Raw genomic sequence first — 25376 nt, forward strand, 5'->3', positions numbered from 1 at the left:
GGTGATGATGTGGCAGAACCATTACAGAATGGGAAAGTATTGGGTGTTCTCTCTCCTAAAGTATTCCAAATCTCTGAAGGGTGGGCTGAGAACTTTAACTTCAACCCCTATTTCTGAAATCTTTCCAAGGGGCCTTTGTCCACATTGCTTGGATTACTATAGAAAATCTGGGATCATCACTGAATCCTGATGCGTTGAAACTCTTTCAGGGCCAAATGAGGATCATTCATACCTTTTATTACCATTGTCCAAAGTTTAAGCTATAGAAGCTATAGGAAACTGGGCTGAATGTAATTAAAATCTAAAATAGCCCTAATTCTCTGTAATTTTAATTTTTCTTTCTCTCCTAAAAGCAGAGGTATATTAAACTTTCCTACTTTCGTTGAATCTCAACTAATCAGAATTTAAAAAATAACCTTTTCTCTTTCTCTAAATAAACCAAAGAACTTGTTATCTAGGTGCCATGCATATTCAAGGAAGAAGAGAGATTTATCTAGATGCTGTGCATATTCAAGGAAGAAGGGAGAAGGGAATGCAACTAGGTTGATCGAATTCTTTTTCTTTTGAAAATTGAACAGTTGTTTGGCTGCTCTGGAGAATAAATTCATTCATTTCCTAAGTAGCACATCGCTAGCTCAGGTGGGAATAGTGAACCCGGATGTGTAGTCTGGAAATTTTCAGTAAGTTACAGACCAGTGTGTGAGTGTGACTTTCCTGGCAATAAAAATGGGAGGCAAAGAGAGCCATGGAGACTTTTGTTCAATTAATTATCAAAAATGGAATGATGAGTGGTTCAGATAATCTCCTTTGTGAATGCAGAGGGCTGGACACCAGTGGACTCATATGGTCCCTTCTACCTCTAGGACCTTGAGTTCTAGAATGTCTTATTCCAGCACTATTCCTTCTTTAGATAGTTTTCTTAGAAACTTCCTTCCTTTCCTCTTTTCATTATATTCTTCCTTCCCAAACTATTTGCTGAATGTATACTAAATGCCCAGCCACTATGGTGGACATTAGGGTATAGGATAATCAAGATAGACACTGCTCCTACTTTCATGGAATTGACAATTTATAATGTTCTAGCATGTATTCCACCTGATGGTTGGAGAAAGATAGCTAGATATCCATGTTTGAACTTTATGTTATATACAATTCTTTACATGTAAATTTCCTCCCTTTTCCTTAACCTGTTGGATCTAAGATTCTAGAAAAAAAGGAAGATTTCTCAGCTGGAGCTAATCAGGTTGAGATGGCCTCATAAAGTACACAGGACAAGGAATCTCCTGCTGGGTACACTTACCTAAATTAAAGAGAGGAGGCAATGTGTGTGTAATTAAAGCAAACTAAACCAAAAAGTAAGCAAATAAACAGAATCGCAAAGAAAACCAAATCAACAACAAGAAAGAAAATAAGCACACAAAACTCTTCTTTCTAGATGGCTCCACAGAAGGCTTTGCTTATTGGCTTTAAAGGGCTCATTTTTCTTTTAATCATCTGATTTGGGGTTGAGGCTGCACCATTAACACTTAGTAAGCAAATAAGATAGCAATCTACTTGCTTTGTCTAAAAGAGAATTTAGGATCAATGTGCTGGATCCCCACCAATCCTCTTTCCTTACAAAAGGAAAAATGATTTATCTTGGCATCAGTTACTGGCACTGGCCCAGATCGCCCCAGGGTGCCATCAGTCTCCCAAAAGGTTCTGAAATACCCTCCTGGAAGAAGAGAGGGGTAAAGCAGGTGTTCTGTGACTGTGGGCTGGAATCAAGGCTTGGCATCCTGGGGTTCATGAAGCTGGAGCCATGAGGCAAGACTTGGGAGCTCCAGGACAGCATGCTTAGGAAAAATAAAACCTAGGACAGATTTTCATCCACTTATTCATGAGTACATCAAAAGTGTATTAAGCACTGACTAGTACTGGGAATCAAAGAGCAAACTGAAACATCTTCTTTCACTTTTCCAGACTCAACAAATATCGTTTCCATGTGTTAACAACCTCCAAAGGGGACAGTAGCCATCAGTCAAGTAAACATCATTGTTGGGAACAGATATGTGAGTCAACTGATATTGTACATTTCCTCTTCTTTAGGAACTTCTCAATTGACTAGTTTTATTTTAAGCCCAAAGAGAGAAAATCTAGGTGTGGCAGCAGAATGGGACCACAATATTTCTTTTCAATTAATTATCTGAAGATAATTTTGATCAAGATATTATCTATTACATATAGAAAAGAGTTAGATCTATGTTGTATAGAATCAGTGAGCAAAAAAGTGATGGATGAGAAGAATTTAAAAGGATTCTAATCTTGGATTTTTTCTAATAATTAGAGCTTATCAACTCTGGAATATGTGGTCTTGGGAGCTAATAATAGCAATAATTATACTATTAATAATGGTTATTTTTCATGTATTTTGTATATAGTGTTTTAAATAATTTTTAAAAAACAGTGTCTCCTTTAATCCTCCGTACTAATTGTGCTTATCAGTCAGGATATATAGCATTATCCGTCTTTTACAGATGAAGAAACTGAGGTTCAGAGCATTTATTAAGTAAGACTATTACTTAAGGTCACACAGTTAATATGGGATGAACAAATAAATACCTGTTGATTGGTCTTGAGGGAGTACTTAAGGAAGGATTCTATTCCTTGGCTTCTTTCAGAGTATAAAGAAGCCATCCTTAAACAGCTTGAAGAATCAAATGACAGCTCAGACTTCAGTGAGGCAAGAGACATCTACCAGTCCAGAGTCCAGTGTAAAACTACTCTCTGCAAGCCAACCCATATGAAAGTGAAGTGTTTTGTTTATTGCCATTTCTATTTTAAGGTTGTGTTCTCTGTATTCAATGTGAAAATGTAGGTCTGGACTGGTGGATGGCATCAAGTACACCTTTCCCTGCTCATTGTGGTGACAGTCACTCCATCTCCTGTGCACAGAGGTGTATTTCTGTGTGCATATGAAATTTCTTTCCTGAGCTTGTGAGCACACAACAGTCTCACAATTTGCCTGAAACAATAAAAACTGCAATCCAAAAAAGAGCCAGGTTTTGCAGTTTCCTGCATTAAAACAAACAACTGAGTTAATTCATCTGATTGACTTGCCCACTTCTGAGTAGTTTTCTTGGCACGGAGAAGAAAACTTTTCTTGAGCACAGCCTGTGAGAGTGTGTGTGAGGACCACCCTATAGCACTGTTTGAAAACTTTTCCTCTTCTTTTAGCATGTTTTTCAAAGTTCTTCCTGATAATGGTGGATTGAATTGGAGGCCCACTTGCTAAAAGCACGTTGAGTCATAGGAGTTTGTAAGAGTCCAAGAGACCTGCAGCAATGACTAAGAGAGTCATTATTTGATAAAACAGGAAAAACTAGGTATTGGTTTGAAAGAAAAAGTCTGGAGGAGCATGAAGAACTTCTTGAACAAGGGAAAATAAAACAACACTTGGAAGCTATCTGGCAGGGTGAGTGGGGACCAGAGAAAACCGGTCTTGGGTGGTAGGACTTGCTGCTGCATTTTAATCACATTTCTCGGTGGCTGTTTTTTTTTTTTTCATCAAGCAAGAAAGGACACAGAGGGGATTCAACAGTAACCTAGCTCTTTAAGCTTCGTAATGTACTCTGCCTCCTTGCACATTTTCAAATTGACATCTAAAAATTTTTCATTATAAATTCAAATAGATGCAAACACAGTATACTTTCTGTCACTTAGTAAATAATGACAGTTTAAAATTAAACTTCCGTCACTCTTTTAACTTCTTCAATGGATTCTAAATGCTGCAGTATTTTAAGATCCACTGTCACCCATTAAAATATAAATGGACAAGTTAACTAATAGTCAGACATTTCGCACCATTACCTTTTCCTCCTGAACTCCCATTTCCATTCATTTTCCCCACAGAATTTTATCCTAATGCCATACAGATTTTTATACTAGGAAGTCTTCTCTTGATTGTCATATCATACATCTCAACAAAAAAACATATATATAATGAAATTTACACTAAAACCCCTGTGACCAGAAGTCTCCAAAGTGTTAAAATAAATAAGCAAATAAGCAAGTAAATAAGTATTACAGAGTTAGTAAGCAACAGAGAATGAATTGGAACCTGGGACTATGCTCCAACTTCAAGATCTGCTGTACTGTGGGACCTCAGAGAAGAAAGTGAGTGCAGCTATGGTAAGATTCAAGATGTCAAATAGGTACACTTTCTCTTCCAAAGTGGGAGAAGGGTAATAATGGAAGGAGAGGTGAAAAAGGAGAACAGAATGATTCTTCAACCTCAGGAACATTCACAGAGGATCAGTTTTAGAGAACAGTCCACATATAATTTGGAAATTAATTCTCTTAAAATTCTCCCTGTCTGAATACCTCCCTGGGAAGTTATTGCATACCTCTAGGGCAGGGTACCTCAACAGCAGCACCATTAATGTTTGGGGCCAAATCATTCTGTGTTGTGGGGGCTGTTGGGTACACTGTAAGGTGTTTAGCAGCCTCCCTGGCCTCCACCCACTAGATGCCAGGAGTAGCCCCCCTCTCTAGTGGTGATAACCAGAAATGTCTGCAGATATTGCCATAAATATCCAGAAGGGCAGAGCAAAATAGGCCCCAGTTGGGCACCACTGATACTGGGCTATGCATACCCCAATTTGAATATTCCTCATCTAGCTAGTTGGGAATGTGAACAAGGCCTAAATCGGTCAAATGTGTTATTTGTGATTTATCCAGGAAAAGGGTATGATCTGATCTGTTTTGGTTAAATTGCCTTCCATGGGTATAGGGAGCTGATGACTCCACTGCATGTAGGGTCACTTTGCATGTTGAGATCCAGGCTGCTTCTGTGCTGCTTCTCTGTTATTTTCTGTGCCCAGCTTCCATCTCATGGTCCCAGATGGTAGCTGCCAATTCTGCTATCAGGTCTGCATTCCAGCCAGTGCCAAGGGTGAAAAGGGGAAGGTAAGGACAGGTATGTTAATTTTAAGGGCACAATCTAAAAGTTGCATGAACTTTAGCTGGGCAGCCATGTGTCCAGCTCCAGGCACAGGCAAACTACAGCCTGAGGCTCAATGAGTTGTTTTTTTTTTGGTACATAAGTTTTATCAGAACACAGTCACTCCCATTTACTTATGTATTGTCTATGCTGCTTTCTCACTACAATGGCATTGTTCAATAGTTGTGACAAAGACCAGATGGTCTGAAAACCTAAAAACTCTGTTTTTTAAGAAAAAGTTTGCCAGCCCTTGCAGAGAGGGAAAGAATGGATATTTGGGAACTCCTCATATCTGCCACTATTCCTATTTTACAGATGAGGAAATGGAAGTACATACAGATCAAGTGAATGGCCCGAGGTGACATACTGATAAGTGGCAGAGCTAATATCTGAACATGGCTCTGTTTGGTTCCAAAGGCACAAACACTGCTCACTATATCATATTGCCTTATGAATTTATTCAGCACATATTTGTTGCATCTACTCTGTGTCAGGCAGTACTCTAGGTGCTGGGGATTCAGTACTAAATAAAAGAGGGAATCATTTTTTAAAGAAATGGTTAGGGATGGTCTCAGTATTGGGGAACCCAAAGGGTTCTTGAAGAGGAGGTCTGGGCTGAAAACACCCAATAAAACCCCAAATTCCCCCTCAAAGGAAGCAGAAGCAAGGACCAGTTGTTAGGGGGGACCTGGAGCCAAAGGAACTAAGAGAGCAGTGTGGGTGCCCATGGCTGGTGTGTGGTGCGTACCCAGCGCAGAGCAGATGTGTGTGGAGGAGGCTGGATTAAAGGTATCAGATTATGGTGTACAGCTTGCCTTTGGTACTTTCTCAGACAGAATTCTAAAAACCCTTTGCATATAGACAAAGATGAACACATATGCACTTGCATGTAAATAATTGCCGGCAGTGAGTTGATTTGTGTGGTGGAAATATCATGAATGTCGGAGTCATACAGAACTGTGTTTGATTATCAGCTCATACACATTTGATTACTTCAGGCAAATTATTGTTGGTGCTATTTATTGAGAATTTTCTAGGTAGCAGGCACTTTATGTTTATGATCTCATCTAACCCTTATGTAATTCTATAGACACACACCAGTGTTATCTTAAATTATATTCAAGTTAAATTATGTGGTGAATTAAGTGATAAGTTAAGAAGTAATGAGAAATGTAGCATTCTCTTCCCACGTATTTTTATATTTCTATATTGAAGTATAGTTGATATACAATCTTATATTGGTTTCAAGCATACAGCACAGTGGTTCATCAGTTACTCATATTATTAAATCCTCACCCCAACTAGTGCGGTTAACATCTGTCAAGATAGGAAGATGTTACAAAATCATTGACTATATTCTCCATGCTGTACTACCATCCCTGTGACCAATTTATACTATGACTGAGAATGTTTATGCTCCTTTATCCCCCTCTCCCTCCCTGTCCACCCACACCAAACCCTCCCCCTGAACATTTTTCCAAAAAAGAAATACAGATGGCCAACAGGCACATGAAAAGATCCTCTACATTGCTAATCATCAGGGAAATCCCATGCATTCATATTGCTTTGTCTTATTTAAGTATAGTAATTAATAATGTTGCTTAATGGTTCTGTGGGGCTGTTTTGACATAGAATCTTATTTTGTAAAGAAAAATATTTAATATTTATTTACTGCTTACTGTGTATCAAGCACTGTTTTAATTACTTTACATGTAGATACTCTTCAAAACAGCACTGTGAGGAGCTATTATTCTCATTCAGATGAGAATACTGTGGCCCAGAGAGCTTAAGTAACTTGCCTAAGGCCACAGGGCTTATAAATGGAGAGGCTGGGAGTTGATCCCAGGCAGTCTGGCACTGGAGCTCAAGTGTTTAATCACTATACTATACTACATCATAAAATAAGCCAATAAAAAGTTGAATGAGAAAACAGGCTAGTTTCTCCTCCACTGCCAGTGATGTATATGGAAAGCCTGGTTATTTGGACCTGGTGATCTAACCCATGTCAGGTAACTCCCTAATGTCAGCATATCTGAATTGCAGACAAAGTTCCATGGAGCAAATATTTCACTTCTAGAAGACTGCTCTGGGAAAACCAAATTTAAAAAGTGATGGCAAAGATGATAGCACGTGTGACTATCTATAGCCACACCCTGACTGTAGATCTAGATGAATGCGTGCGTGTGTGTGTGTGTGTGTGTGTGTGTGTGTTTACTCAGATGTGTACACATGAATCTAACCACCAGTTTCTGATGTCAGCTACTGGGCTTTCTCCCCAGAAGTATAACATCCAGTTCTTTATTCCATTTTAGAATGTACACATATTTCCCAGAATCTACTGTCTTTCCAGCAACTACCATTCTACTTTCTCAGATGTTGCTACTAAATAAGCATGGATGGCCCAGTAACATGAATGGAATGATACTCTGCTGAAGTTCCCACTTCATGCTCTGATAAAAAAGATCATAAATGTGATTTGCTATCTGGCCTGCCATTTCTTTGAATTGTCAACATTTAGTAAGGACTTTCCTTGGGAATTTCTTCTGTCCAAAATGGCACAAAAGATGCCAAGCATCAGCTCTACACATTTCCTTTGAATGTGAATTTGGGGATTTGTACTCAATTCCAGTGTGGCTGTACTAAGGGCCATTCCCTTAGGGATGGAGATAGATTTTCACGGAGCCATTCCCTCTCCCATTAAGTTTCCTCATCCCTATTCCATACCCTGACAGGGTGGCAGGTTCAACTGATTTCTATAAGACAGTTTTTTTGAGGGCAATTTTAACTGGCCATAATGAGGACCAGTCGTCAAGAAATGCCCTCCTCAGTGCAGAGCTCTAACCACTGAGAGAATTGGACTAAGCAGGAAACCTAAGTGGAAAAGTGATCTGACATAACATGATGGAGAAACCAACACTTCCCCGGGAACTTCTAACTTCTGGATGGCCAGGAAATACCACTATGATGGTGACTGAATTCATCATACTGGGATTTGGAGACCTCAAAGAACTGGGTCCCTTGCTCTTCCTGGTTTTTAGCATTGTCTACTTAGCAACCATTTCTGGGAATCTCCTCCTCATGGTTCTGGTGAGCACTCAGCGAGGACTCCAGACACCAATGTACTTCTTTCTGGCAAACCTCTCTTGTCTGGAGGTCTGTTATACATCCAACATTATGCCCAGGATGATGGTGGACTTGCTGAGAGAGAACAGAGTGATCTCCATGGTAGGTTGTGTTATTCAGCTCTACTTCTTTGGGGCCCTGGGCAGCACTGAATGTTATCTTCTGGCCGTGATGTCATATGACCGATACTTGGCTGTCTGCCGGCCCTTGCACTATCCAACATTAATGCGTGGGACCATAACTGTGGGGCTCGTAATTGGCTCATGGGTTAGTGGCTTCACAGTAGCAGCTGTATTCCAGGCTGCTATGGTATCCAGCTTGACTTTCTGTGGTGGTAATGAGATTGATCACTTCTTCTGTGACCTGAAACCTCTGCAGAAGCTCTCCTGCTCAGATCCCTATCTAGTCAACCTAGTCTGCATGAGTCTAACAGCACTGGTGACCCTGGCTCCCTTTGGACTAACCCTAACATCCTACTGGAGGATTCTTTCCACAGTCATGCATATACCTTCCATGACTGGTAGGCAGAAGGCATTCTCTACTTGTTCCTCTCATCTACTGGTTGTGACTTTGTTTTATGGGACCTTGATCCTAGTCTATGCTGTGCCCTTGGCTGGCCAGGTGCCAGTTCTCAACAAAACCTTCTCTGTACTCTATACTGTTGTCACTCCCATGTGTAACCCCCTTATCTACAGCCTCAAAAACAAAGATGTCAAGGAGGCCCTGAGGAAGTTGAAGATTTGATACTACAGTGATGAGCTCCATTCAGTCAGCAAAATTGATGGCAGTCTGAAGGTCAAGGCACTGTCCTCATCCTCAGGGAACCCCCAGTCTGCTTGGGAAGACATAGAATAGATGATCGTCTTTATAACCTGAAATGCTGGTTCATCTCCAAATCATCTATTTAGCTGATTTGGGGGAAGAGTGGGTAGATTTATCTTGGTGTCCTTGAAATGATCTAGTTTTTTGTGACCATATTTACACTGCAAGAGGGGAGGAGCACTTCCTAGTTGATGGGAGGGGAACAATTCTGGGATAGATAATAAATAATTGTTGCATAAAATATCCCAAAAAATTCAATCCTGGAGGTAAGGATTCACAGGTGTGCTTTACTTCTGCTCAGTTTCCTCTCTCTCTCTCTCTCTCTCTCTCTCTCTCTCTCTCTGTGTGTGTGTGTGTGTGTGCATGTTTATAAATCAGACTGGGAGATCCTGGGGTTGGAGAATGGGTGGTAACTCTGTTACTCCCATAAAAATGGGGGAGCTCCCTAAATGAAGGGGCCACTTTGATTGCTTCAGCACCCAGGCAAGACTTTCAGCTACGAGGCTGACTGTGTTAAATGGCTAATAATAATACTGCACCTCTGCTTGGCCTGGAATTTAAAAGATAAAAGTAGAATCTAATAAAATATATGGAAATCTACTAGAAGACTAGTTTTGAAGAAATGTACATTAAGCACTTACAGCAATTTGTGAGACATGTAGCTTGCCTCAAGACACTCTTTCCTAAGTTGAGTTTTCTCTCACACTTACAGCTTTTGGTTCACCTCCCAGATCCTCCTTCTGCAGTGTGCCTGAATTTGTCTTGCTGGTCTCACTTGTCCTTTTGTTTCTTATTTCTGTATCTGTTACCAACTGCCTAACATTGTCAACTGGTATTTTTAAGCTACATTTCAAGAGAGAGGGAAAGCAAAAACTCTGATCTGATAAGGGAGATAATACATGTATTCATTTATTGAATCAACAATATGTTTTGAGGGCATAATACCATCCAGACATTGTGCCAGGGGCTGGAAATAGGATAGTGAACAATATAGATACAACTTCTCACCTCAAAGATGTTACAGTCAGGTGACCTAGGTGTTTAAATTGCTTAGAATTTATATTTTTACATTGTTTATAGACTATGTAGTTCTTAAAAGCACTGCCTATAAAGAGACTTTGAATATAAAATCTCAATATTCTATTTACTTTGATTTTAAGAGTAATACAGAATTAATATGAAACAACATAAAGTAAAGATGTGCAAAGATTTTGGTAGAACATATGAACAAACACAAATGATCAGAAGATCAGAAGTCCCTTACTTGGCTAGATCCACCTTGTATTTTTTCGTTTAAGATTCAATTCAAGTTCTACCTTCTCTTGGAACTCTCCCTGACTGCCTGTTTATGTCATTTCTTCCCCTGAGAAATTATTAATTCCCCTTCAATTTGACAAGTAGCATGCACTGCTCTTTGTTTTATGTATGCTCCCTATCTTTTCAGTAAGATTGTAAATCCTTCAAGGACAGTGACAAAAAGTCATTTCTGTGTATACCCTCAAGTATCCAGCATAATGCACTGCACACAGCAGATATCTGTCTTCACAGGATCAAATCCAGCTCCTCAGCATGGGATCCAAGGTCTTCTATGATGCTGCTCCTACCTCCTTCCTCAATCTGATCACCCACCTCCATCTCACAATTTACCATATCACAACTTTGCATCCTTACTCATGCCTTTTGCTTGGAAAGTCCTGCCCATATTTGTTTTTCACCTTGCTAATGCCCATTCATCCTTTAATACTTGGATCCATCATCATCCTTACCAGGAAGCCTTACCTGACTGTTTTCTCCCATCCAACACACTGAGTGAAATGAAACTCCCTTGTGTGTCCATGGGATTCATTGTGGACCTAGGTTTCAGGGGGAACCGCATTATCTGGTGATTTGTCCCTGCATTTTCAGTACCTTGAAGAATGCTTGGCATAGGAGACATTCAGTAAATACTTGTTGAATGAATAGCTCAATGGTTATATATTTTTCTTCCTTACTAGATTATTACTTCCTTAACTTCCAGTACCACATATATACTGATGTTCTCTCCATAATTTAATACTGTAATAAATGTTACAAAGGAAAAGCGCTGGCTGCTGGGAAGCCATATAACAAGGGTACGTAATTTGGGTTGGGTTGGAAATATCTGAAAAGTTTTCTGAAGATACGGCATTTGAAAAGAGTCATGAAAAATAAATAGGAATAAACCAGGCAAATAGGTTATAACGTGGGGTAGGAGAAGGGAGGGGAGGATTTCAACACAGGAACATTATCAGCAGGGCCCTGTGGTGGTAAAGACATTGGCGTGTCTTGGAAACAGAGAAAAACCGGTTGTTACAATGTACTGATCAAGGAGAAGAACATCATAGATGGGGCTGGGAAAGTATGCAGGAACCAGATAATCCAAGGACTCACTGGATTTCACTATCAGTGAGATTGGAATTCTGAATGGTTTTTAGTAGAATGACATGATCTATTTTATGTTTTAAATTCACTCTGGCTGCTATGTGGAGAATAATTTTAATGCAACTGGAGGGCTAATAGACACTGAGAAACCAATTAGAACACTTATAATATTAACAGTGAAAAATGATGGTAGTATGGACTAGGGCAGTAGTGGCAGAAATGGGGAGAGTCCAGTTGAACTCTATACATTCAGAGGTAAAAATGATAAGGTTTGGTGATGGATTATAGAGAAAGGCATCAATAAGAACTTTCAGGCTACTGGCTTATGAATTGAATATGTGCTCCTGCCACTCACTGGGATGGGAGAACCCTGGAATAGGGCCAAGTTTTTGGGGGAGAAGATAAATGACGACATCAGTTTTCTATGAGAGTATTCTGATATACCAGCAGATGTTAAGTTGGTAAATATATTGGTCTAGAACTCAGAAGAGATATCTGGGCTAAACATGTGAATTTAGAAGTCACCAGCATGTAGACGGTGTTTAAAAGCGTGGAAATGGGTGATAAATGTAGAGGGAAAATTTAGAGGGAGAAAAGAAGAGAGTCCAGAATGGAGTCCTGTGAATTCTATCATTTAGTGGTCATGTAGAGGAAGAATAGCCAGCAAATAAGACTGAAGAGAGCATAAAGAGGTAGGAGGAAAGCTGTAAGTGTGTAGGCTCATGCCAAGTAGGGAGAAGAGAGTTTTTTAAGGAGGAAAGCCTGGTAAACTATACTAAAGGCTGCTGAGAAGAGGAGTATGCTGAGGACAGAGAAGACTCCATTCTTTCTGATTACCAGGAGGACACTGATGACCTCACTAAAAGAACTTTTGGTAATGTGATGGCTGCAGAATGCATAATGGACTGAGATAAAGAAATTAATAAAAGGTGCAGAATACAGAACACTGTGTGTAGATAATTCATTGGAGATACTTGACTCTGAAAGGAAATGGTTTGGCGAGAGCTGTAACAGGGATGTTAAGGGAAGATGTTTGGTTTTATACTGTGAAATAATAGAAAATGTTTGAATACTATTAGGAAGAAGAATTCATTAGAAAGGATGAAGTCTAAGATGCAGGATACCAGGATATAGTATTTTATGGTCCCTGCAAAGGCTGGAAGGTCCAAGGTTCAAGCACGTGTAGAGGGATTGGCCTCTGATCAAAAGAGTAACACTTATACTGTGACAAATATGTACTGAATACATGCTAGGTGTTTGGTTTTGTTTCAAGTACTAGGATTGCTACAATGAATAAAGTATGTTCCCTGCCCTCATGGAGCTCACATTTCAGTGAAAGATAGACAAGTAAACAGACAATTGCAATCAGGTTGATTAATGCCATGACAAAGGAAGTGTCCTATGTCAGTGCTGGGGAGGATCATTGTTATGGGTTGAATTTTGTCCTCCAAAGAAAGATATGTTGGGTTCTAATACCCAGTACCTCAGAATGTGACCTTAATTGGAGATAGGGTGTTTAAAGAGCAATCAAGTTAAAATGAGGTCATTAAGGTGGGCCCTAATTCAATATGACTGGTGTCCTTATAAAAAGGGGAAATTTAGACACAAAGACAAACACACAGGGACAACACCATGTGAAAATGAAGGCACAGATTGGAATGTGTTTATAAGCCAAGAAACACCAAAGATTGCCAGCAAGCCACCAGAAGCTAGGAGAGAGGCAAGGGACTGGTTCTTATTTACTGCCCTCAGAAGGATTTAATACTACCTGGATCTTGGACTTCTGGCCTCTGAAACTGTGAGAAAATTAATTTTTGTTGTTTAGGCCACTCAGTTTGTGGTACTTTGTTCTGGAAGCCCTAGCAAACTAATACAGGCACCCAAACCAATCTGAGGAAAGGGAAGATTTTCCCATGGAGGTTTCATAGGAGCTGAATCTAGATAAATAAGCAGGATTACACGGATGGGGCCTGAGGAGGCCATTCCATACAAAGTGATCATTACCTGCAATGGCTTGGAAATGAAAGCGTGAATGTCCAAAATATTGCATGTGATCCAGTGTGGCTGGATGTTCAGTGTGTGGGCAATGGTGGTGACAACCGAGACCCTAGAAGCTGGAGCCAATTCATGAAGGGCCTTCTACTCCAAGCCAAGGAATTTGGACTTTATCCTGAAGCCAAGTGGGTAGGCTTTAAATGTTCATTCTTCTCCCCACTATTCACCTTCCTAACATTTTTCCAGGAAGCCTTCTCTTACATCTATTGCGAACTTCTCGCACAGAAATGAATAAAGAACTTGTTTCTTGATCTCAAGTATGCAGCAGGCTCCTTGAGGAAAGAGGCTATGTCCTGTCTACTGAGATATACCCAGTGCCCAGGAAGTGCTTGACATATTGTAGTATCTCAGTAAACAGCTGTCTGGTGTTTTCCTAGGGACAGTATTGGGACTTCTTGGCTGTTTTCAGAGGACTCTCCATATTTTCCTTTTCCTCCACCCTCTTCCTTCTGTTCACTGATGATCCAGCACCCTCCACACTTGGTTTTCATTTCACTTCTCCACTTGGTTTTCTCTTTGGACCAAGGACCTTAGGAGCTTTTGGTTGTGCTTCCTCCCACCCAGAACTGGCAGTCCCTGCATCAGGCAGCCTCTCATGCATCCAGGTTCCTACTCTCCCCAAGGGAGCCTGGGTCACACCATGCAAATCCCTGCAGTCCAACCTTGTCACCTTGCTTCTGCCCCTGGTTCTGCCAGAGCTAGTGCTTAACTTAGCCTAAGCAGGGTCATTAGGTCAGTTTCAAGCAAATGCTTCTAGCCAGAATGGACAAAAGAACAGGTGGCAGCTTTGGCAAGAGGTTGCAGTTGAGGCTACGGGAGAGGACAATAGGGTTGCTGGGCTCAACAGGTGGGCAGAGTCAGATAATACAGGCAGTCTGCAACTGAGCCAGATTTGACCAAGGGTCCCCATTGGAAAAGGCAAAATAGGGTGCCAGACGGGAAGCTAGGAAGAATGATAGTCAAGGCAAGATGCTGAGCAGAAATCAAGTGTTTGCATTGGATTGAATTCGCTTTTTAAAAGCTATATCCTCTCACCCCTACCCATTTCTACATGCATAAACACCCCCTAACTTGAGTGAGCACACATACATACATACACCACAGACACAGACACAGAATACTGACACATGGACCCATAGCCACACTGGCAGTGTGACATGATTTGGTTGGCAGATACTATAACACCTGATCTGTTTGCAATTATCAGGGAAGGAGGTGCTCTTTACAAGTGTACTTCCCAAATAATAGAAGCATCCCTTGAAGTATCACAGTCTTTTTCATTGCAATTGTTTCAAACACATAGCTTTCTGTTTTCTTATACCAAGTGACCTAACACAATATGACTTTTTCTGGATGACTCCAAGCCATCTTTATGGATACTCATTATTGGGGGATGGGCTGAGATATAGGGTGTTGTTAGGAGCTATGTTGAAGTGTATTGGACTCTATCCTTCCACAAAAAACCCCAGTGTAAATATCCTACAGAGATACTCATGTTACCCATATATGTGCACCTATATATATGGGTATGAATGTACACACACACCATATTTCATATAAATGTCTCAGTACAAGATATACATATAAATCATACCATGTAGATACACACACAATGCAGTTACTTACAAGCAACCTCTGCACTCCCTGCAGCTAGGTTTGTAAGTGGCTCCCTTTCATACAGCCAATAGCCTGCTTCTTTCATCATTTCCTTTCCTCCCTTTGCACACTAATTGCTGGGATTAAGGAATTTAGTGCCTCATTCACTGCAGAGTTAGTGGTCTTAATTGGTCGCACCAGACACAGTTAAAGAAGGCATTTTAAGTACAAAGAACTTTACAGGGAAATGGGCTCAGGGAGATTTATTAAAAGCAAGTGCATAACAACTCCTTGGGAAAGCCATTATTTTGCTTTTCCCCTCCCCCAGAGAGCATGTTTATTATTGGCAACCAGGTGAGAGGAAATTCCCTGACCTCATTAGAAACCTGGAAAAATAAATTTTCCTTGCCAATATCTTCCTTTCTTGCTAGAACATATTTCTTCTGGGAGGTGATGTGGCAAAATGGCCAGACCCAAGCATCCTTTTGGTCTAAGGGCAACCTTAAACTCTCTTGGAACTTTAGGTCTTATCCCTGGAGAACACCCCCCTCACTCCCCCACCCCCACACACATACATACAGCAAAACAACCACCTAATTAACTCAAAGTTGTTAATAACTCTGACACCAACTAGACTCGTGATATTCACATGTGTGCCACCTCAGGGAGGGGAGAGAAAAAGTTTTACAAACATTTCACTAGCATTAGTTTTATTTACATATAAACAATGTGCTCATCACAAACCCTTTTCTGTTCATTGAAGCCAGGTTGGCATAACCCAGTGTGACATTCCTTGGTTGGCAGATACCTTAATACCTGATCTGTTTGGCATTGGCGAGGAAGGAAATGTTTGGAATACATGTCCCAAATAATAGACGCAACTTTGCAGTGGCCAAGTCCTTTTCATTTTAATTGTTTTGAATGGATAGGTCTTTATCTTTTCATGCCAAGTGAACCTGACACAATTTGCCCTTTTCAGGTTGATTCCAGGCCATCTTTAGAGACACTAATCACTGAGTTGGGCTGGGATGTAAGGGATGCTTGTAGGAGCTATCTGAGACATATCAGACTGTTTAATTATCTAATAAATGGCCCCAAGGCTGTCTTTTTTTTTGGAAGTATCTTGTCTTCTTTGTAAAGTCCTTCCTTGCTAATGATATTGTTTATATTTTTAGCCCTTTGACATTTTCTATTCTACCTTAGGCTCAAAAGTCAAGCTGAGTTACAATTGGGTATAAAGTCAGATTGAGAGCCTTAGGTGTTTTTCTGTAAGTACTCTGCATGAGTTTTGGTGTATAGATTTTGAATCATCTCTTTTGGTTGCTCTAAGGTTTCGATGGTTAATTCTTAGTTTTTAACTCTGACAGTACTAGACCATTATGATTGCCAGGAAAGGAACCTTCAGATAAGTGATATATTATTGTAGTTAGGGTTAATATAGGTAAAGCAGTTAGGATTAATATAGATAAAGTAAATCTCATTTAATTTGGACTTAACTAGTTCATAATATGGGAATGTCTTATTTATAAACTAGGCTTTGGAGTTTGCCATTTCACCAGCTACAAAAGGTAAGGATATGTTTGGTAAATTAATACTTTAAACAAAATCTCAAGGGTAATACAAGTTTCATTTCCATGTGAAACTTGACTACATTTATCTATTTTTTAATATGCATCTCATTAAGCCATCTACTTGATATATACAATTCACTGTATATATTTGGAAGTAACAAATAACAAACAATAATACCTAAATTAATCAATCCATTGGGAAGAAAGTTCCTTTGAATAAAGTCAGCCTGGTACCTAGAAACATAGAAAAGTAATGGTAACTCTCAGTCCTTGACTGATGGTAATGGTGGCTGAAGAAAAGAGAGCCAAGGCCATTTTAGTGGGGAAGCTAAAGTTCTGGAGTGTCTTCAGCTCAAGAATAACTCATATGAGGTCACGTCTCAAAGAAACAGAAGTATATACCACAAGCCTGAGAGAGTCACAGCCTCCCCTTGTGGAGCTTGGCTGGAATGGAATATGTTTCTTACATTATTACTCTGTAAAGGAAGCTTCTGAACAAGAAGAGTCAATATTAGTAGATTTGTTACTTTATAGCTTTGAAAGATATTCTGATTTTTCAGTATGTTATACTGGTTTTCCTACCAATTAATAGTAGCTCAATATGTGCCAGATATCGTGCTAAGTGTTTTACATGTACTATTTCATTTAAGCCTCATGAATTTTGCTGGAGGATACAATCTCCATTGCATAAATAAGGAATCTGCAGTTCTGGGAAAGTGATTCACTTGACCAAGTTAGTGAATGGTCAAATTGGGTTTCAAACCCATTTCTAGCTCTGCGGCCTGTTGTCTTAACCACTACCATATGCTGCAGTTCCTCAACAGATAGGGTAAGACAAATATTATGTGGTGCTATAGTAGGTGCATTCAGTAACTATGCTGAGACTCACACTGAGGAGTCCTCCCAAAGCCTATCTTGAAACTCATGGTACAATAACCTTCAGTTAGTCCTGGTTGGGATGATGATTGAAAAATACATGAAAAAGAAAGGACAAAACAAGTGCTCTAATTTCTAAAATAATCATCCTTGAGGCTAATACGTTTAACTCAAAGAGAAGTTGTTACTTAATGTGTGAAACTATGACCAAGGTCAAACTGGCAACGTGTTTTAACTTTTAGGAACAAAACTGTCACTGTTAGCCGATCAGTCTTGCATTAGCTAGTATCATTGGTGAAATGCATTCTTTTTTCATATCACTGAAAAAATGAGTGGCTATTGTTTAGAGCAAAAGATCAATATCAGATATATGAAATGAATTTGCAAGTGAGATACTTTATGTGTTAAGTTATTTATAAGGGGATGAATAATATCAAGAACAAGAATTGGGGCTGCCCCAGAAGACTTAGGAAAGGTGTTCATGATGATGCATGAATTGGTCATCTAGTCATCCACAGGACCAATGGAAATTTTTAAAAAGTCAGAGACTTGCTTTGTTAAATGTTTTAATGCCTTGCAACTCTAAAAATGATGGCTGAGGAATCCAATTTGGGTGAAGCTAACTTGTTCTGGAAGAAACTCTAAACACAAGCAAAGCTTCTGAAAAGACATCAATGCTTTTTGAGTGATGAATGAAAACAGGAGAGACTTGACATTTGTTTTGAACTTTCAAGGGAAACTTGACAAAACAAGGTGTTCTCAAGCAGAATAGTAACCAGGATGGGAACCAGTTTTCCTAATATGATCAAGAAATGAAAGTGGTAGAATCTTCAGAAGCAAACTTCAGCATGCCAGAAGCCCCCAAATGGGTGCAGAATCGGACTACAGATGAGGATAATGAATTGTGCTATTATGCTGACAATGATTCTGTCCATGTAGAACTCACTTCTCAGAGGCAGTCAGGGTAGTAGGATAGACATTCTAAAGCACTGGAGGTGATTGACTGCTTCACCACAACAGTACTACGGTTGATGAATCATTTTTACAATTTTGGTTGTGTCTGAGGGCATTCAAAAACCTCTGTGAGTTCAGCTCTGTCCTTGGCTCCTGGAACAATCCTAATCTTCCACAGGGGAAATATTAGAAATTCAAAGTTATTCTCACATTGTCATCCCATAAATTTGCTTGTAGTCTTCTTAATTTCCAATAACTCCTTTCTAGAATACAAATATTTTATTTGGTTGCCCAATTAATAACCTATGCACCCTGAGAGAGAGTGGGTTACTGATTTGCTTCTCTTCAGAAGCAATTAGAAATCTTCTTTCTAATGCTTACTTTAATACGATACATCTACCTGTTCTCCGAACTCCTGGTTTCCTTCTGTCTATGCCTTGCCTTAACCTCTACTATTGACACTTGGTACCTGCTTGAGCTTGTTCCGTAATACTCAGACCCTTCTTAAAACTTATGCAAGCCCTGATGGTCTCTCTGATCTTTATATCCTGGCCATCTCGGACTTCGCTCAAGGAACTGGACAACATTAACAACAACAGTTAAATAATTCATCGTATTTGAATGATACCATTCAATCTCCAGTTATCAGCCCAAGCTAAAAAAAAAAGACTTTTGACTATTTGTATAGTGCAAATTCATCCTCAAAAGATGAAAGTTAACCTCAGCTGAGGAGATCCAAAAGAATGTATCTATGGATCTAAAAAAAATATTTAAAAAGAAGTTTCAATGGTTTGGTTCTTAGTATGAATGAAGTAAATGTAATGGTTTCCCAGTGGACTTCTGTGAAGGGGATAACTTTCATTTGGCTATATAAATTCTAATGGGTTTGTCGCACAATCCCTCCTGTTACTTTCATAAAACTGTGAAACACAGTTTGATATCAGCTTTATTAAACCCCAATCTTGAACAACTGAGAGTAGTGAGACCAGACACCATACCTCCACACTTCATGTTTTCAGTCATATTTATGCCAGCAATAATCTTGTATTACAGATGAAGTTGGGCAGAGAAGGTAATTTTGAGGAGCCTGTAGAGCTTGAGAAGAGAAAGAAACAGAATGTGGCAAAGTCTGGAAATCTCGGGGCCCCCTTCCGGAGTGCCTTGAATGTAGTTTGCCTCTGTACTTGGTTTGCACTACAATTAACCTTTGAAACTTACTCTGAACCCTAATTCATATGGCTGGGTTCCTGATACCTGTCTAATTCCTGGAAATCCTCTCCCCCTAAGGTCCTGAAATTTGTCTTTAGGTCCTCTCTCTGGAGTTCAGCTTCCAGATACACTGCTCTGGAACACAATCACAACCTTTCACAATTAGTGCTGTGGCCCTGAAATCCAGGCAGCCTTTTCTAGCCTGGCCCCTTTTTTATATAAACACTAATGCGGATGGGTTCCTGATGCTGAGATAGATACTGTTGGCAAGCTTACTTTAGGTCAAGCCTAAGCCCATTTTGCCTCTTCTTCTCCCTGACTTGCCTATTCCAGGTTCCTCTCCCTGTTTCCTGAGCAGCCACTGAAGTATCAGCGAGCCATCTGGTCAAACCGTGGAGGTTACAGTATAAATTGAAGCTGGAGCTCTTTTAATCTACTATGACAGTTTGTGCTGATCGGGTTAATGGGGATAATTTCTCTTTGGCTTGTACAGAGACAAGAAAATTTAATCTGATTTACTATTAATTACTCTGTCCAACCATTAACATAATGTTTCAGTAAATAGAGAAAATCTATTCACATTGCAGAGACAGTGAATCAACCGAAGCACAATAATAGAAAAGTGCTGCCTTTTGTGTTCAGCAGGGAAGCTGTCTTACCACTGTGAGCAGGGCATACACTTTGACATGTTTCCCACCAGAAAGGATGGGCTGTCCTAAGCCCTGCTGCCTCCTCCTGTTCCCTCAGGGAAAGTATACATTTCTGAGCTGATTGGCAGGGAATACATACAGTGGTCCACTGTGGTTTTGGGAACAGAGTGAAACTAATTGGCCCATGAGAAAATTAAATAACCACTTCTTGAGTGGGAGAAACATAATGCTTTATCAAGTAAATGAAATAACTTTAGACGGCTCTTTTTCAATCTTTTATTAATAAGTGCAGTCACATCTCATTTCATTGTCCTTTGCTTTGTTGTACTTCTCAGATACTGCATTTTTTACAAATTGAAGGTTGGTGGGAACTCTGCACTGAACAAGGCAATCAGCACTATGCTTCCAACATTTGTTTACTTATATCTCTGTATTACATTGTGGTAGTTCTCACAATATTTCAAGCTTTTTATTTATATTTGTTATGGTTATCTGTGATCAGTATTCTTTGATATTACTTTTGTAGTTGTTCTGGGACACCATGAACTGTACCCATATAAGGCAGTGTTCTGACTGCTCCGCTGACCCGCTCTTCCCCTGTCTCTCCCCACCTCCTTGGGCCTCTCTGTTCCCTGGGATACAATATTGAAATTAAGCCAATTAATAACTTTGCATTAGCCTCTAAGTGTTTAAGTGAAGAGTCACATGTCTCTTGCTTTAAATCAAAAGCTAGAAATGATTAAGCTTAGTGAGGAAAGCAAGTCAAAAGCCGAGACAGGCCAAAAACTAAGCCTCTTGTACCAAAGAGTTAGCCAAGTTGTGAATGCAAAGGAAAAGTTCTTGAAGGAAATTAAAAGTGCTACTCCAGTGATCACACGAATGATAAGAAGGTGAAATAATAGCCTTACTGCTTATATGGAGAAAATTTTAATGGTCTGGGTAGAAGATCAAGCCAGCCACAACATTCCCATAAGACAAAGCTTAACTCCTTTCAATTCTATGAGGGCTAAGAGAGGTGATAAAGCTTCAGAAGAAACGTTTGAAGCTGGCAGAGGTTGGCTCATGCGGTTTAAGGAAAGAAGCCATCTCTGTAACATCAAATTGCAAAGTGAAGCTGCAAGTGCTGATGTAGAAACTACAGAAAGTTATCCAGGAAATCTAAGATAATTAATAAAAGTGGCTACACTAAACAGATTTTCAATGTGAAGAAAGTAGCCTTCTATTGGAAGAAGATGTCATTAGGGCTTTCATAGCTAGGTAGGAGAATTTAATGCCTGGCTTCAAACCTTTAAAGGGCAGGCTGACTCTCTTGTTTAAGACTGATTCAGCTGGTGACTTTAAGTTGAAGCCAATGCTCATTGACCATTCTAAAAGTCCTAGGGCCCTTAAGAATGCTAAATCTACTCTGCCTGTGCTCTATAAATGGAACCATAAAACCTGGATGATAGCACATATGTTTGCAACATGGTTTACTGAATAGTATAAGCCTTGTTGGAACCAACTGTTCAGAATAAAAAAGACACCCTTCAAAATATTACTGCTAATCGACAATGCCTGGTCACCCAATGACCTGACCCATTGGGTTTTGCAGCGAGGGGTCCACCGATGAGTGCAATTTCAGTGGGCTAATGACCTGGTCACCCAAGAGCTCTGATGGAGAGAGACAATGACATGAATGTTGTTTTCATGCCTGCTAACATATCCATTCTGCAGCTGATGAATCAAGGAGTCATTTTGACTTTCAAAGTTTGCTGTTGAATAAATACCTTTTGTAAGGGTATGGCTACCATAGACATTGATTTCTCTAATAGATCTGGGCAAAGAACATTGAAAACCTTCTGAAATGGATCCACCATTCTAGATGCCATTAGGAACATTTGTGATTCATGGGAAGAGGTCAAAATATCAACATTAACAGGAATTTGGAAGAAGCTGATTCCAACCCCCATGGATGGCTTTGGGGGGTTTAAGGCTTCAGTGGAGGGAGTAACTTGCAGATGTGGTGGAAGTAAGAGAACTAGAACTAGAAGTGGAGCCGGAAGATGTGGCGGAACTGCTGCAATCTAATGATACAACTTTAACAGATGAGGAGTTGCATCTTATGGGTGAGCAAAGAAAGTGATTTCTTAGGGTGAAATCTACTCCTGGTGAAGATGCTGTGAAAACTGTTGACATGACAACAAAAGACTTAGAATATTACATAAATTTAGTTGATAAAACAGCAGCAAGTTTTGAGAGGATTGACTCCAATTTTTGAAGAAGTTCTACTGGGGGCAAAATGCCATCAAACAGCATTCATATGCCACAAAGAAATTATTCATAAAAGGAAGAGTCCATTGATGTGGCAAACTTCACTGTTGTCTCACTTTAAGAAATTGTCACAGCCACCCCAGCCTTCAGTAGTCACCACTCTGATCAGTCAGCAGCCATCAACATTGAGGCAAGAACTTCCACCAGCAAAAAGATTGTGATTTGCTGAAATCTCAAATGATGGTTAACTTTTTTTAGCAGTAAAGCATTTACTAATTAGTGTATGCACATTTTTTTAATACAATGATGGTCAAGTCTTAATAGACAGCAGTATAGTGTAAACCTAACTTTTGTATGCCCTGGGAAAGCAAAAAATTAGTTTTACTTGCTTTAATATATTACTTTATTTATTAAATAATAAATTTATTATTTATGGTGATCTGGAACCAAAACCACAATATTTCTGAGATATGCATGTATTTATCGAACATTTTTTCTGCATTAAGTGGTGTGCTGGGTACTGGAGATACAGTGTTCAAACAAGACAGACATGGATCCTACCTTTGTGCAGTTTATAGTCCAGGTAGAGGGAATATATCTATATATCTGTATCTAGATCACTTAGGTCATTCAATTGCAGTTGTGAGAAATTTATAATGAAAAAGTGAAAAAGGGTACTCTAACAGCATGTCATATAAAGACTTGGTGGGATCCAGGGAATGAGCCAGGTGCAAAGTGGAGTGAGGAAGGAGAGAAAGAACAGCATGTGTGAAAATTCTGAGGCAGCAAGCGTGATTGTGGAACTTAAAACAACTCAAGAAGGAAAGGAATTCAGAGGGCAAGAAAGAAGCAAAAGATGAGAATGGAGACTGAAGAAATAGTTATGTCTTTTTCTGCCATGAATGAGTTCTAGATTGGCTATATGTCCTTGGATGTTGTGACAGTTAATGTTGGTCACTTCCATGGGGCATATGGACTTTATTCTAAAGGCAATGGGTAGTCATTGAAGGTGTCTTATCTACCAGTCTAGATCTTTGACTAGTAGATGTTTTTAAAATTTCCCAGTGACCGACACACTAGACAAACCCATCAACCAATCTCAGAAACCTGAACTCAAGAGAAAGAAAAAAAAGACATGGATTGATGGAGCAGATGAAGCGTTTCCACTCTGCATGCACACAGAAGGCTAGACAGAACCCCTGAGAGGCTGAAAAGTAATTACACCTCTACTCTGGATCCATGTCTTATTCGTAAGGAGTGTGTTCGGCAGGCTCTATTTCCTAATTGAGGGTAATTACAAGAAGTTAAAACTAGATTAGTGGCAATTAGACCCTATACAAAAGGGAGCTCTGTGGGTGGTCAGAAAAGAAGTAGGAAGAACCAGCTGGGAAAGTGTTTCCCCAACTGCTTGGCATTCTTTAATTCATAGTGTTTAACTGGAGGTTTTTGCAGAGTCTATCTGAACTCCTGGTGGTGCCCACCTGGAAGGTGGGCAGGTGAAATAAGGTAAACAAACACACAGATCACTGATAGTCAATCAAGATTACCTTTTTCTGGAGCCAAAGTGCTTCATAGGCCAGAAGCCAGTTAATGGAAACAAAGAGGAAAAGAGGGTGAGGGTTGCATTACAATGCAATTGAAGATGTCTTATTTGTGCAACTATCTTTTTTGTCCCACTCTGGATCTAGATATTGTGGAAGACATATGGTGAGCATATGATCTTGCCTTTAAGTAGCTTCCAAGTCTATTTGTGACGTGTGTGGCTGAAGCACAGAGAGAGAGAAGGTAACTGGTGAGGGTTGAACTCCAGAGGTGGCCAGAAGCTAGGCTGAGGAACTCTTGATTCTAAGCCAGGGGAACTGGGGAGCCACGGAAAGTGATATAGGGAGAAAGAATAGGGGCAGGTTTGGATTTGAGAAAGATACATTTATCCACTGTGGGGAGGGGCATGGCAAGGAGGATGTTTGGGGGGCCTTAGACTGTCTATGCAGGGAGATGGCAGTATCTATGACCATGAAGAGGAACCCAAGGAAGAGAGGCCAGTGTAGGCAGAAAAAAAATTGACTTATTTTACTCTGTTCACACAGGGAACATCTACTGTTTTGATTCGTTCAATCAACAGATAATTATTTTGTATCTGTTCTGTGCAGAACACCATGCTAGGGGATTAAGAAGAATCAGGTTGATGTTATTCCAGTCTTCAAGGGGCTTGAATAACTATTTGTTCAATGGTGTAGGATAGTCAATAGCTGCTCTAGGATTTTAGAGATGTTTCTAATCCATAGAGAGGCGGATGATCTAAGAGACAGCAGAGGGTGAGGCAAATGCACATAAACCCTAAGGAGAGGTACAGTGATGGGCATTCCTAAGCAGAAGCTAAGAGGGTGCAGATGGGAAGTACTATAGGAGAATTTTGGATGGGAAAGGTATATAGTGACTATGCATGCATGTAGATGTGTTTGTGTTGTGTGTTTGTGTATATTGTGTATATGTGTGTGTGTGTGCAAGAGTATGTACACAACCAAAAGCTTTAGCACCAGCAGACATTTCCATAGCATACACACAAATAGAGAGTCGCGGGAGACTTCTGTGGCATGCAGACTTGGGTCTTTTGAATTTTCTCCTAAAAGTCATCCATATGTGGTGGTAAAGCCTGACAGAGTCACGTTTGTCTGGGAAGCCTAATTCTACCATGCAAGGATTAATGTGGAAGTCCCAACGGCATTAGGCTGTGGGACTTGAGGGAAGGTCCCTGCTTTACTGGTCATTTCCCTGGAAGGAGGGAACAGCAGTGGTCTGAATCTCCAGGTACTCAGCCTAGTGCCTGGTCTCCTTCACAGAAGCCCAGGCTGCTCTGAGGAAAGGACTTCCTGGGGATGGTGAGGGTCA

At 40.0% G+C, this 25376-nt stretch overlaps 1 protein-coding gene across 1 annotated transcript; it reads left to right on the forward strand.

The window, feature by feature from the left end:
• Positions 1 to 7942: 7942 nt before the first annotated feature.
• Positions 7943 to 8848, forward strand: LOC118935127 (olfactory receptor 11A1-like). The gene has a single exon (XM_036931180.2). It carries the CDS (start codon positions 7943 to 7945, stop codon positions 8846 to 8848), a length of 906 nt encoding a protein of 301 aa, XP_036787075.2.
• Positions 8849 to 25376: the final 16528 nt, after the last annotated feature.

This window comes from Manis pentadactyla, chromosome X, assembly GCF_030020395.1.
Source record: "Manis pentadactyla isolate mManPen7 chromosome X, mManPen7.hap1, whole genome shotgun sequence".
NCBI lineage: Eukaryota > Metazoa > Chordata > Mammalia > Pholidota > Manidae > Manis > Manis pentadactyla.